Raw genomic sequence first — 13,059 nt, 5'->3', positions numbered from 1 at the left:
AAACACAAATGAAATGCTACCAGGTATAATAAAATGTTTAAATAATATGGTATATTGTGCAATGATGTTGCCTATATGAACTTATCATAATTTTTAGCATTATAGTATAGAAAGACTAATGAAAGCTTGGGTCTAAATAAAACCCTTGTGGGCTGATTCTGAGTTGCACACAAAGGGCTTGATTCAATTCTGCGTGAATAAAGTTCCGAAGCTATTCAATTCATTGTGCTGTTATGCCTGAATAGAGTATTTCTGCTCGCACTCCTCCTGAGATGGAAGCAGAATCTGACGTGCAGGCATTTAAGTCTGGTAATGCCGGTTCTCGCAAATAAACACCTGGTTTAAGACACGAAAACTAGCATCTCCCGAGTAGTCATAAGGACAATTGAATAGCTTCGGAACCTCCTTCCTGGTGCCATTTACATTGGGGGTCATTCAGACCTGATCGCACGCTAGGATTTTTTGCTGCGGTCAGGTCAGAACTGCGCATGCGTTTGCACCACAATGCGCAGGCGCGTCGTATGGCTACAAAGCAGATCGTTGCTTGGCGATGGATTGTACGAAGAATCCATTCGCACAGCCGATCACAAGGTGATTGACAGGAAGAAGGCGTTTCTGGGTATCAACTGACCGTTTTCTGGGAGTGTTTGGAAAAACGCAGGCTTATTCAAGCGTTTGCAGGGTGGGTGTCTGACGTCAATTCCGGGCCAGATCAGGCTGAAGTGATCGCAGCGGCTGAGTAAGTTCTGAGCTACTCAAACTGCACAAAACTTTTAGTAGTGCTCAGCTGCACGTGCGATCGCACACTTGCAAAGCTAAAATACACTCCCCTATAGGCGGCGACTATCTGATCGCAGCGCTGCAAAAAATGGCTAGCGAGCGATCCGGTCTAAATGACCCCCATTGTGCACAATTGAGCCCACAGTGGCTGTAGTTGCTGACAGCAGTGGAAGTTTTACTACTTTTATGCTAATGTGCTTATCCATTTTGATTAATAAAGGGTATAGTGCGCCCGCAATCAGAAACCAGCGCGGCCATTCATTTGACGCCGGATGCTACAACTGTCATTGTTGTATCTGTACTTGTACCACGCTGGGTGCAAGAGAAGTCAGAAACGGGCTCCTCTTCCTCATATGCGCAACTCCGAATCACACAAAACTTTAGCTACAGGCCTGTGACACTCCCACAAGTCAGGGTGGTAACATGCGATCGCTTTGCCATGCCCAATTCATTCTCTGTGTCGTGGAAAGACAGAGCCAGATTGCGTACGACTCACAGTAGGATGGACATACAGAAAATGTGTAATGATTGGTACACACTTGACGATATGCACCCAATATATCGTCTGTACCAGCGGATCGGATGATTTATTGTTTACATCGTCCAGTGTGCATACACTATATCAGTGATGGCTAACCTTGACACTCCAGCTGTTGTTGAACTACACATCCCAGAATGCCCTGCATCAGTTTTAGCATGTCCAAATAGCAAAACTGTAGCAGGGCATGCTGGGATGTCTAGTTCAACAACAGCTGGAGTGTCAAGGTTAGCCATCACTGCACTATATCATTAATGATGCACGCTCCCGGGGGTCATTAACGAAGTCCAATATCTTTAGTTCCAGCCTTGAAATCTAATGATATTAGACAAGACTGCATGCACCTGGGTGTGGGTGGATGCCGGTTTATATGTCCGATATTTTTTTACTTGACAATGTTGCATCTTATGCGCATCGTCAAGTGTGTACCCAGCCTTAGTTTTATTTCTATGCATGCGCCAGAACTCGCTGTTTGCGTCCCTTAGGAGAGATCAGTGCAACTTGGTCCTTTTGTGTGCTATATAAATGTACCCTGTACATTGTAAACTTAAAAGGCTTATTTCTTTGTCTGTCTCGTTTTGTTACTTCCTCACATTTGTAATGGGGAATGTTATGTGCCTTGTTCTATAGTAAAGTGTGACATTTCCCAGTTGTCTTCCATATTAAACTTCGTGGATTTATGCCATGAATCCTGATAAAAAGGGTCCGAATAGGAAGAAATTATGCCCACTCCACAGCCATCACTGTAAACACATGCTACGGAGAGGTGTCAGTGGCCCTTTAACTATGTGTCTGACATGGTTATGTAACTGTTTCCAAGCCCCAGGCTGCGAATGAATGAGACACGGATGCACCATTCACCAGTCCAGAGAGATCGCTTCGTGCAGTACAAATGAAGGACTAGAGGGTGTCAAACACTGGCACCTTTCCTAATGATGATGTAAGCCCATGGATAGACACAAGACGTAGGATACGAGACATCGCTGTTGCTGTGTATACCAGCAATAACACCGTCTCACTTTTTGCAGGTGTCATATACAACGGATGGAACGTCCGTTTAATTTGAAATGGTTTTCGTGAAGTTCCTTGAGTAAAGAAAACATTCGCTATGTTTTGCACACACAAAGTGAATTTGTTGGGTTTAAGACCAAAATTTTAATATTCTTTTGGATTTTTTTTATTTTTTTTTAAATGCCTTGTGTGCTGTCGGGCAGTCATGATCCACTAGCGGTCAGCCTAAACATAGCTACTATTGTCATTTTAAGTTTTGTCAAAAAAATGCTTATCATACTCGGTGCCTTATTGTATTGAATATCCAGGCCATACCTGCTTATGAAATAATAATACACCATTTGATGTGAGGAACCCCCAGTGGCATTACTAGGGTTGGTGTCACTCAGTGAGGACTCCTTGTGCGCACCAAACTTGGCATGGCTTTGTGAATACAAGGTTTTGGAGGCGTGCCCTTGTGTCATGACCACGTTCTTGTGGGAGCAGCCCCAGCCTCTCCTGGCACAGTGTACTGTGCTTTTACGGTCACCCAAGCAGATAGTATTTACCCTGCACAGAAACAATATAACCCACCCAAATCTGACTCTCTGCACATGTTATATCTGCCCCACCAGGAGGGCACATGGTTTTGTCCACTAGAGAAAGATTTTGCTTTTGTGATCCATGCTGAATTAGGCCCATAGTTCAAAAAAGGCACATTCTTAAGGGGTTATTCAATTACAGGCGAAAATGCGTTTTCGCTGTAAAAAGACGTGAAATTACGGCGATTCACTGTAATTTTGCCAAACGCCTATTCAATTGTCCGTGGAAAAAAAAATTTGCTTTAATTTTAACGCAAATTTCAATTCACCAACTCTGAGTAGGTGATAAACTTGGGGAAAATCCTATTTTCAGTTCAAAATGTGAGAATTTGGTTCTGAACCCCTGAGACAACCCCCTGAATGACTAATTAGGCACTTAGACGTTTTTAATAATTTCTAATTGGCCAATAATGACATTTCCTTTTTGGGGTGAAAAAGTGCAAAATGATGGAAATTGGGGTACAAGGTATGGGGCAGGTATATTGGGGTGCTTTATGAGTGGGACAAGTGTTTTTAGACTAGCAGATGGGAGTGATCGGTCTGTTTCCACTTTTTTGTTTTGTTTTTAAAGTCCCCTAAAATGCCTTAAATATATACTTATACCCATTATTATGTACCCCAAGTTTAATTTTAGCACTTATTTTGCTTGGAAAATTTGCTTTCTATTATTTTTTTACATAAAAAAAAAAAAAATGCATATAAACAGTTCCAGAAATACTTTTATTATAAGCAATAATAAACTTTTATACAGTTATCCGATGTTAGTTTAGCTTTTTGGGGGGCAATGGACCGATTTACCAAATTTTTTTCTTTTTTCATTTTCGACACCAATTTTCGCGGCAATCCCGTTTTTGCTAATTTGCTTATGAATAGAGCGAATCGCGGCATACCCGCAAAAACAGACTTTTGGACAGTACGGATGATGTAATGGTTAGCATTACTGCCTCACAGCACTGAGGTCATGGGTTCAAATTGCTGTAAATTGACGCGATTTTGGCGCTAATTGCATACCCCCCTTAATGATTTTACAAATTTTTACCTAGGTTTTTAAATCTATTTATGTATATTATGATTTTTGTTTTATTTACTTTGCTTATAAAAGAGATAAAAAAGCATTAACTTGTGTAATTCCCCCAGGTATCCTGTTTTATTACATTTCAGATCAAAGTTGTCTAATTGCAGCATGTCTCAGGTTAGACAATAACAGCTCCCAATCAACCCCTGTAAAAAATGGGGGTGACCACTGGACTCCCCTTTACAGGCCTTCAAATCGCAAGTGGTTTCTCACGCCAAAATGAAGTCCGCTCTGATTTGCAGTTGTTTATTATCACTACTATTATTGTTATTATTATTTTGTATTTATAGTTTTGTCCTTCTTGTACTGTGTATAATAATTTTTTATTATTTTTTTTCTTTGTGCTACTGGATCACGACCTATGGAGCAGTTGGACTATTGAATCATGACCTGGTTGATGATTTGGGTCTACGGCTCTCCTGTTTTTTTTTTTTTTTTTATCCTTTATGTTTTGTTTTCTTATGTATGTGAGCGCAGTACCAGTCCTGTGCGAGCAGTGTAATGGTGGGAAGGAGAGAGAGGGTTCTATCGCCGCTGCCACATAAAATAATGGTAGGGTGGCTGCTAGGATTATTGCTGGTCACCGCTGCTTTGTAAGTGGAATAAGTCTCCGATGATTTGAAAATGTGTTTAGCACATCACTGAAACAAACGAATGTTAAAAGTTACAAATCTCTTTGATTTATGGGTCTAAGGGGGACATTTACTAAGCAGCGATAAGAGCGGAGAAGTGAGCCAGTGGAGAAGTTGCCCATGGCAACCAAACAGCACTGAAGTAACATCTATCATTTGCATACTATAAAATTATACAGAGCTGCTGATTTGTTGATGGGGCAACTTCTCCACTGGCTCACTTCTCCACTCTTATCACGGCTTAGTAAATGTCCCCCTAAGCAGGTATGTGAACACTTGTTTAATCATAGCACATCCCATGGGCCAAGCGGCACGATCACTCCTGCTGGGTCACGGCGAACCAATTGCAGCCATGTTCCATGCAGGTTTTTTTTTTTTCCCACATACCTGATGAGAGTCCAATGAATTACTCTAGTTGTTACTGGGCATCATCCTGGCATTGCGGCCACACATCAGATAGTTCTCTCTCCATTACTGCACTCTGTGCTGCCACCACAAATGTTGCTCTTTGTGTGTGCTGTGTGAGGTACTTCATAACTGATGACGTAAATGCGTGACAGATGTAACACAGCATCTAAAGTTATGTTATCGGTGAGGTACATTTACATATAAACCTTATTGTTATAAGATGTCTTTTCCAATATTATGGGGTATATGCAATTGCGGTCGAATTCCCGAAAATGTCGAAAAAGGGACATTTTTGGCACAAAAAAAAAAATTCGACAATGCAATTCAGTACTTTTCGTCAAAAAAACGGACTTTTTGAAATTCGACTTTTTGAAATTCGACTTTTTGAAATTCGACTTTTTGAAATTCGACTTTTTGAAATTCGACTTTTTGAAATTCGACTTTTTGAAATTCGACTTTTTGAAATTCGACTTTTGTCAAATTCGACATTTCTGCAATGGTACAAATGCGGCAATTCGACAAAAGTATATTCAATTGAAGATTGTAAATTCGACAACAGTGCTTTTAGACAGTAAATTCGTCATTTTCAATCTGCCACACTTTGCTGGCGGAATCTAATAAAAAAATGTAAAAACATGTTTTTTTGTGTGTTTTTTTTATTGGTAATAGCATATCTATTTATATTAGAAGGGATTAGGTACTTGGTTTGTCTATTTTGGAGGCACAAGTATTATTTATATATTTTTAAAAATATTTTTTTTTTTTTTTTTTATGGAATGGTAAAAATCTGGAAAAAAAAATGCGTGGGGTCCCCCCTCCTAAGCATAACCAGCCTCGGGCTCTTTGAGCCGGTCCTGGTTGCCAAAATACGGGGGGGGGGGGGGGAAATGACAGGGGATCCCCCGTATTTTAACAACCAGCACCGGGCTCTGCGCCTGGTCCTGGTGCAAAAAATACGGGGGACAAAAAGAGTAGGGGTCCCCTGTATTTTTTGTACCAGCACCGGGCTCCACTAGCTGGACAGGTAATGCCACAGCCGGGGGTCACTTTTATACAGCGCCCTGCGGCCGTGGCATTAAATATCCAACTAGTCACCCCTGGCCGGGGTACCCTGGAGGAGTGGGGACCCCTTCAATCAAGGGGTCCCCCCTCCAGCCACCCAAGGGCCAGGGGTGAAGCCCGAGGCTGTCCCTTCCCCCCCCCCCCCCCCAATCCAAGGGCTGCGGATGGGGGGCTGATAGCCTTTTGAAAAATGAAAGAATATTGTTTTTTCCAGTAGTACTACAAGTCCCAGCAAGCCTCCCCCGCAAGCTGGTACTTGGAGAACCACAAGTACCGGCATGCGGGAGAAAAACGGGCCCGCTGGTTCCTGTAGTTCTACTGGAAAAAAAATACCCAAACAAAAACAGGACACGCACACCGTGAGAGTAAAGCTTTATTTCACACCTGCCGACACACACATACTTACCTATGTTGACACTCCGACACTGGCCACGACCCCCTCGTCAGTGAAGAATCCGGGGTACCTGCAAAAAAAATTATACTCACCAAAAAGCAGAGTCCGGATCTTTTTTTATAATCCACGTACTTGTCAAAATAAAAAAACGAACAACCGGACCAGGCGGACTGAAAGGGGTCCCATGTTTACACATGGGACCCCTTTCCCCGAATGCAGACACCCCCTGTGACTGCTGTCACAGAGGGTCCCTTCAGGCAATCAGTGAGCACCACGTCCTGGCACTCTGCTGATTGCCTATGTGCGTCTGAGCTGGCTGACAGCGCATCGCAAAGCTCCTCCATTATATTCAATGGTGGGAACTTTGCGGTCAGCGGTGAGGTCACTAGCGGTCAGCCGCTGACCGCTAAGTGACCTCACCGCTGACCGCAAAGTTCCCACCATTGAATATAATGGTAAGGCTTTGCGATGCGCTGTCTGACAGCTCAGACGCGCATAGCCAATCAGCAGAGTGCCACGACGTGGCGCTCGCTGATTGGCTGAAGGGACCCTCTGTGACAGGAGTCACGTGGGGTCCCGGCATTCGTGGAAAGGGGTCCCATGTGTAAACATGGGACCCCTTTCAGTCCGTTTGGTTCGGTTTGCCGTTTTGTTGTTTTGCCAAGTACGAGGATTATTAAAAAATATCCGGACACTGGATTTAGGTGAGTAGAATTTTTTTTACAGGTACCCCGGATTCTTCAGTGACGAGGGGTGTGTGGCCAGTGTCGGACTGTCAACATAGGTAAGTATGTATGTGTCGGCATGTATGAAATAAACTTTTACTTTCACGGTGTGTGTGTCTCCTGTTTTTATTTGGGTATTTTTTTTCCAGTAGAACTACAGGTACCAGCGGGCCCGTTTTTCCATCCGCATGCTGGTACTTGTGGTTCTCCAAGTACCAGCTTGCGGGGTGTGGCTTGCTGGGACTTGTAGTTCTTCTGGAAAAAGCAAAATTCTTTCATTTTACTCAAGGCTATCAGCCCCCCATCCGCAGCCCTTGGATGGGGGGGACAGCCTCGGGCTTCACCCCTGGCCCTTGGGTGGCTGGGGGGGGGACCCCTTGATTGAAGGGGTCCCCACTCCTCCAGGGTACCCCGGCCAGGGGTGACTAGTTGGGTATTTAATGCCACGGCCGCAGGGCGCTGTATAAAAGTGACCCCCGGCTGTGGCATTATCTGTCCAGCTAGTGGAGCCCGGTGCTGGTCCAAAAAATACGGGGGACCCCTACTCCTTTTGTCCCCTGTATTTTTTGCACCAGGCGCAGAGCCCGGTGCTGGTTGTTAAAATACGGGGGATCCCTTGTCATTTTTTTCCCCGTATTTTGGCAACCAGGACCGGTTCAAGGAGCCCGAGGCTGGTTATGTTTAGGAGGGGGGACCCCACGCAATTTTTTTTTTCGTTCTTTTTTTTTAACATTTTTAAAAATCTAATCAAAAACCGTCAAATCGGCCGTTTTTCGACAGCGGGACTGTCGAATCCGTTTTTTATTGAATATGTAGAATTCTGGCACCCACCTGCCGGAATTCGACGGTTGAATTGTGTCGAATTAAAAAACGGGCGAAAAATTGCCGCGATTCGCCGGCAATTGCATATACCCATATATAAGCATCTAGTATTATGGCCGTGGTGGTGCCCTTGCTCTATAAACTGTACAATTATGTACACTTCCTATGCAGCTGAGTGATCAGCCTTATTCAGCAATAGGAAGTTAGTACTTGTAGGCACCAACTATTGCATGGGAGTGGGGGGTTAGGATTGGAGTATGGATGGCACTGTCCCTATTTTGGAAACTACTTATACCCATGTGTGGATGTGAGTACCTTCCCTAAAAGAGGTGTCATTCATTAGGATTACTCTTAATTCCTCCAGGCGATGTCCTGCTGTGTATTGGGAATAGTTACCCTTTTCCGTGTCAATTTTATATCAATCATCTTCTTTTCTGATAAACCCCTGACATAATGGGCAGTATGGATGGTGTAATGGTTAGCATTACTGCCTCACAGCACTGAGGTCATGGGTTCAATTCCCACCATGGCCCTAACTGTGTGGAGTTTGTATATTCTCCCCGTACTTGAGTGGGTTTCCTCCGGTTACTCCGGTTTCCTCCCACATTCCAAAAATATACTTGTAGGTTAATTGGCTCACAACAAAATTAACCCTAGTGTGAATGTGTCTGCGTGTACATGTGGTAGGGAATATAGATTGTAAGCTCCACTGGGGCAGGGACTGATGTGAATGGTCAAATATTCTCTGTAAAGCGCTGCAGAATATGTGTGCGCTATATAAATAACTGGTAATAATAATAATGCCATTGTACTTGCTATAGTCATTAGACTTTTCCTGTAGTAATGTAGTACCTTGTAGTAATGGCCGGTGAAGCGGCACTCATTGAGGGGCAGTGGGCCTGTTAGTGTTGAATGTGGAGACTTCTCTTTTGCACCAGGTACAGGGAAGAATGCGCTGATGTTGGTGACTAGTAGTTAGCCAGGTGCACAGGCAGAGGCATTCCCATCCAGATATGCATATGGGCCAATATTCACACACACATGCTTTTTTGTTCATCCCGATCTTCTTCCAACCCTCCATCAGACTGAGTATCTGTAAGAAGCATCCTCACAGATACTAATCTATCGTACATGTAAACTGTAGTATCGCCAGGAATATTCCCTGTGTCTTTTTGTTTGGCCGATGAGGTCTTGTAGTTATGAGAAACCTCCTCAATCACTACAATGCAGTATTAATTTGTTCTGGAAAACAGTCTTGGTGGAATGTTGCGTTGTTCTGTTAGAGCATTGTTTTCTTTATCGTGACAGGTTATTATGCCTTACATGGACATAAGTAGTGCTTGCTCTGCATCTTTAAATACTTGCATGTATGGGAGCTGTTATACTGGGTGTAGATCTGACTGCTAGGAGGCAAATGCAGAAATCAGTTTGGTAGGTAGCAGTAGCACCGACGAGCTCAGAGGGTTCAGAACATATGTACGCTAATTACAGTAGCTTGCACTGCAGCTTCTTACATGTTGCTATTCTTTTAATATTTCGTGATTTTTCAAATTTCTTATTTATACCTAAGCTAGATACACACTATACAATAATCTGTCCAATCTGGCTGTTTGGAATGAAAATCTGGTGATATATGGTAGTAAAATAAAATCGATTAATTTCTCCCAAACACTGGAAAATGAACAAACATGGTCGTTCAAACAAATTCTACCGATTTTTCTGAACGACTGTTTTTGTCCATTTTCCTGTGTTTGGGAGCAAATGGTAGATTGTCTCATATGCTGGCCATACATCAGGATGACCCGCATCCGATGCAAGTCCTTCAACCCCCCCCCCCAACGGCAGCACAATGGCAGTCCCGGACACTTCAGTGACACACAGGGGTCGATTCAATTCAGCGACAGTTAAATAGCGCCGGGAATTAGCTCCCAACGCTATTCAATTCAGCTAAAGTTAAGTCAGCGACTGCCCGTTCTCGCGGACTTAACAGGTTGTTTTGTCGGGAGAACGGGCATTCTCCGACTTAACTCCCCGCCGCGATGCTGATTCCCGACAGAATCAGCCTCGCGCCGGCCGCACTTTTGTCGGATTTCTTCTCTCACCCCCTGGGGGTGAGAGAAGAATTCCCGACAATTGCGGGTCATTTGTCGCTGTATTGAATAACGCCAGGAGCGCTATTCAACTGACGCTGAATTGAATCGACCCCACAGTGTGGTAATGACCCGTCGTTAAACAATCGATTGTGTGCCTCACAAAAAAAAAAAAGTCCAGGGAAATGCCACTCAAAATCGTATAATGCATCGTATGTGAATAAATCATGGTACGATGTGTATATGATTACAATGGATAATATGGGCTGCACGTATGATCTGAGGATGTGACATTCGACCCACAGGGACGCACATCGAATCGTACCCAAAACATGCACGATGTACACACGATGCATCGAATGAGGTGTCGAATCCTACGCGGTATCAAACTAGTGTATGACCAGCATTACTGACGTATATTATCAGATCCAACCAGCTAAATTGGACAGATAATTGTATAGTGTGTACCTAGATGGAAGAAAGGCTTATTTAGTGATTTTGCAGAAGTTGCCTGCAACCCATTTTCAAGGGAAACAACAAGAGTAAACTGTTCTGACAATCACAGTTAGGAAGATAATCACAGAGACATGGGGACCATCAATCCCAGTGCAAACTTGCCAATGCCAGCTGCAGTGTAACGTATGCTCAGTCTAAACAACGTAAATAATGTTTTATCCTAGGTACAACTTTTATGCCGACTTCCAGCTCTGATAACTCATTGTGTTTGTCCCGTCTCTTGCAGTGACAGTTTTGCACGCGTGCGAGCTGTGGTGATGACACGGGATGACTCCAGTGGCGGGTGGCTGCCACTTGCAGGAGGTGGACTCAGCTGTGTCACGGTGTACAAGACTCTCCGCCCTGAGGATAATAGCAGTGCAGACTTTCTTGTCCATGGAGAAAGGCTCAGAGATAAGACGGTGAGAGAGGCGGTGTGGGTTACCTGCACCATGTGCTGTGACAGTGGTGGCCCTTCACTTCCAAACACTTGCAATTATACCGGTTATTGTGCCCCCTGTGCCCTAACCATCTCCCGGGTATTGTGCCCCCTGTGCCCTAACCATCTCCCTGCCCTGCTGCTTGTTGGTTATATTGCTCTATCGGTTTCATTTCTTCTATCTTAGTATCATCCTCTTTCCTGCCGTCCTGAGACGTCTGTCTGTAACCTAAACCATATTTGCCCATTATTCCTTTATATTTGCAACTCTCCTCTGGCCTCTGAAGTGTGTCTGTGTCAGTCTCTGAGCTTTCTCTGTGTTAGTATGGCCGTTTCCAGAGTAGACCTCATATGTTTATCTGTTATGTTATCCTGTGGGTACGGAATGCACATAATTCTATTGGTAATAATTGTTCATCATTTGTGATTCTGATCACTCTGTTTAGTAAATAAAACCTCTAGAACGGCTTGTGGTGCAGAAGAGAGTAAAAAAATAACTTATTTTAGCATTGCTGTGTCAAATATGTCAATGAAAATGACTGTCTGGTGTGGCTGTGTAGATGGTGGGTTTGTATTATTGCTTATTATTGGTATTTCTAGACAGTCACTGGATTGCAGAAGTGATTATGTCAATGCAAGGAGATTGTATGGCTCTGGGCCTACAGTGTCAACACAGTCTGTAAAATGACAGTTAGGAGCTGCTTGGTCGGAACTTTATCCAGAGGCGTCACTGGGTCTGGTGATACCTGATGCGCGCAACACAGCCCGAAAAGGAAGCGTGGTCCTGCATTAAGGGTGTGCGGCCTTGCGGAAAGCTTCCGTTTGCCATAATCCAGGGGCGCGCCCTCACAGGAAGCCCACAATTACATCACTCCATACCCGGACATAATGGGCAGCCCCTGTAGACTCTGCCTGCAATGCCGACTTGTCCCCAGTGACAGGATCCGGGCACTAATGTCACAGTGCAGCACCCGACTCCCTGTCACTGTCGGCATCCTGGTGCAGCCCCCTAGCGACCTCTCCTTTATATCTAACCAAACTTTCATGAACCCCCCACAAACAGATTATATGGCTGCCTGTGTCATGCATCTCACTCCATCTCCAAAAATCATATTCCGATGGTCCTAGTTAACCATGCCTGTTGCCGAGTGCTTGTGTCCATGGTGACAGAGCGCTGTCGCCGGCACAGGATAATAACTCTGGAGCAGACATGATAACTATAGGATCCTGTATGAATCAGCTCACTTCTGGCATGTCTGAGCCAGTGGGATGTGATATCCGGGCACAAAGCCAAAGTACTGTGTATGTGAGGTTTATGAGATTGGGCCAGGTATTGTGGGGCTGGAGAGACCCCCAACATGGGTAGGGGATATAGTGGTCACTAGATCATTTTGTTTTTTTCTTTGCTCAGAATAAATTATTGCTCAGATTTTTATGTAGAGATTATTATTATTATTATTATTATCATTTATAGGGCGGGATGTACTAAGGGGAAAATGCGGTAAACTCCCTGTTTACCGCATTTTCCTGATGTACTAACCGCCGGCCGGCAGGACAGCGCCGCATCGGGGTACGCCAGCTGTAGCTGGCGTACGTCCATAGAAGCCTATGGGCTTCTCTCCGCGGCGCTGTGTGAGGGATCCGATCGGATCCCTCCCAGCATGCCCTGCGGCCGCCCCCGTCACCCCGCGCATGCGCAGACTGACTTCTGGGGCCGAATCCCGGAAGTCAGGCTGCCGCTGCGCATCGCGGAGGACAGCTCTTATCGGAAGAGCTGTACTCCGCAATGCTGATCGCATATGTTAGTACATATGCGATCAGCATCGTGGCGCAGGGAAGCGATGGGCGGCGATGTACATTAGTACATCCCGCCCATTGAGTGCCACTAGTTTGCAGTGCAAGAGAATATTTTTGTCCTTCACTTTTGTCCCTGCCCCATTGGAGCTTACAGTCTACACACAGTCTTGCGTATATTATAGTCAGCAGCCAATTAACGCACCTGTATAT

General features: G+C 44.5%; 1 protein-coding gene across 2 annotated transcripts in view; it reads left to right on the top strand.

Moving 5' to 3' along the window:
* Positions 1-13,059, top strand: part of SPRED1 (sprouty related EVH1 domain containing 1) — a 130,433-nt gene that overhangs the window by 46,244 nt on the left and 71,130 nt on the right. Inside the window, exon 2 of one of the 2 annotated variants that reach the window (XM_063948045.1) lies at positions 10,861-11,035. The exons of the other annotated variant lie outside the window; for it this stretch is intronic. Coding sequence (XP_063804115.1) covers positions 10,861-11,035 — 175 coding nt within the window. The remainder of the gene's footprint in view (positions 1-10,860; positions 11,036-13,059) is intronic. 2 annotated transcript variants of the gene reach the window in all.

Source organism: Pseudophryne corroboree, chromosome 12 (assembly GCF_028390025.1).
Source record: "Pseudophryne corroboree isolate aPseCor3 chromosome 12, aPseCor3.hap2, whole genome shotgun sequence".
NCBI classification, from domain to species: Eukaryota; Metazoa; Chordata; class Amphibia; order Anura; family Myobatrachidae; genus Pseudophryne; species Pseudophryne corroboree.
The sequence above is the reverse complement of the archived record's forward strand: the minus strand, read 5'-3'. Positions and strand labels throughout refer to the sequence as shown.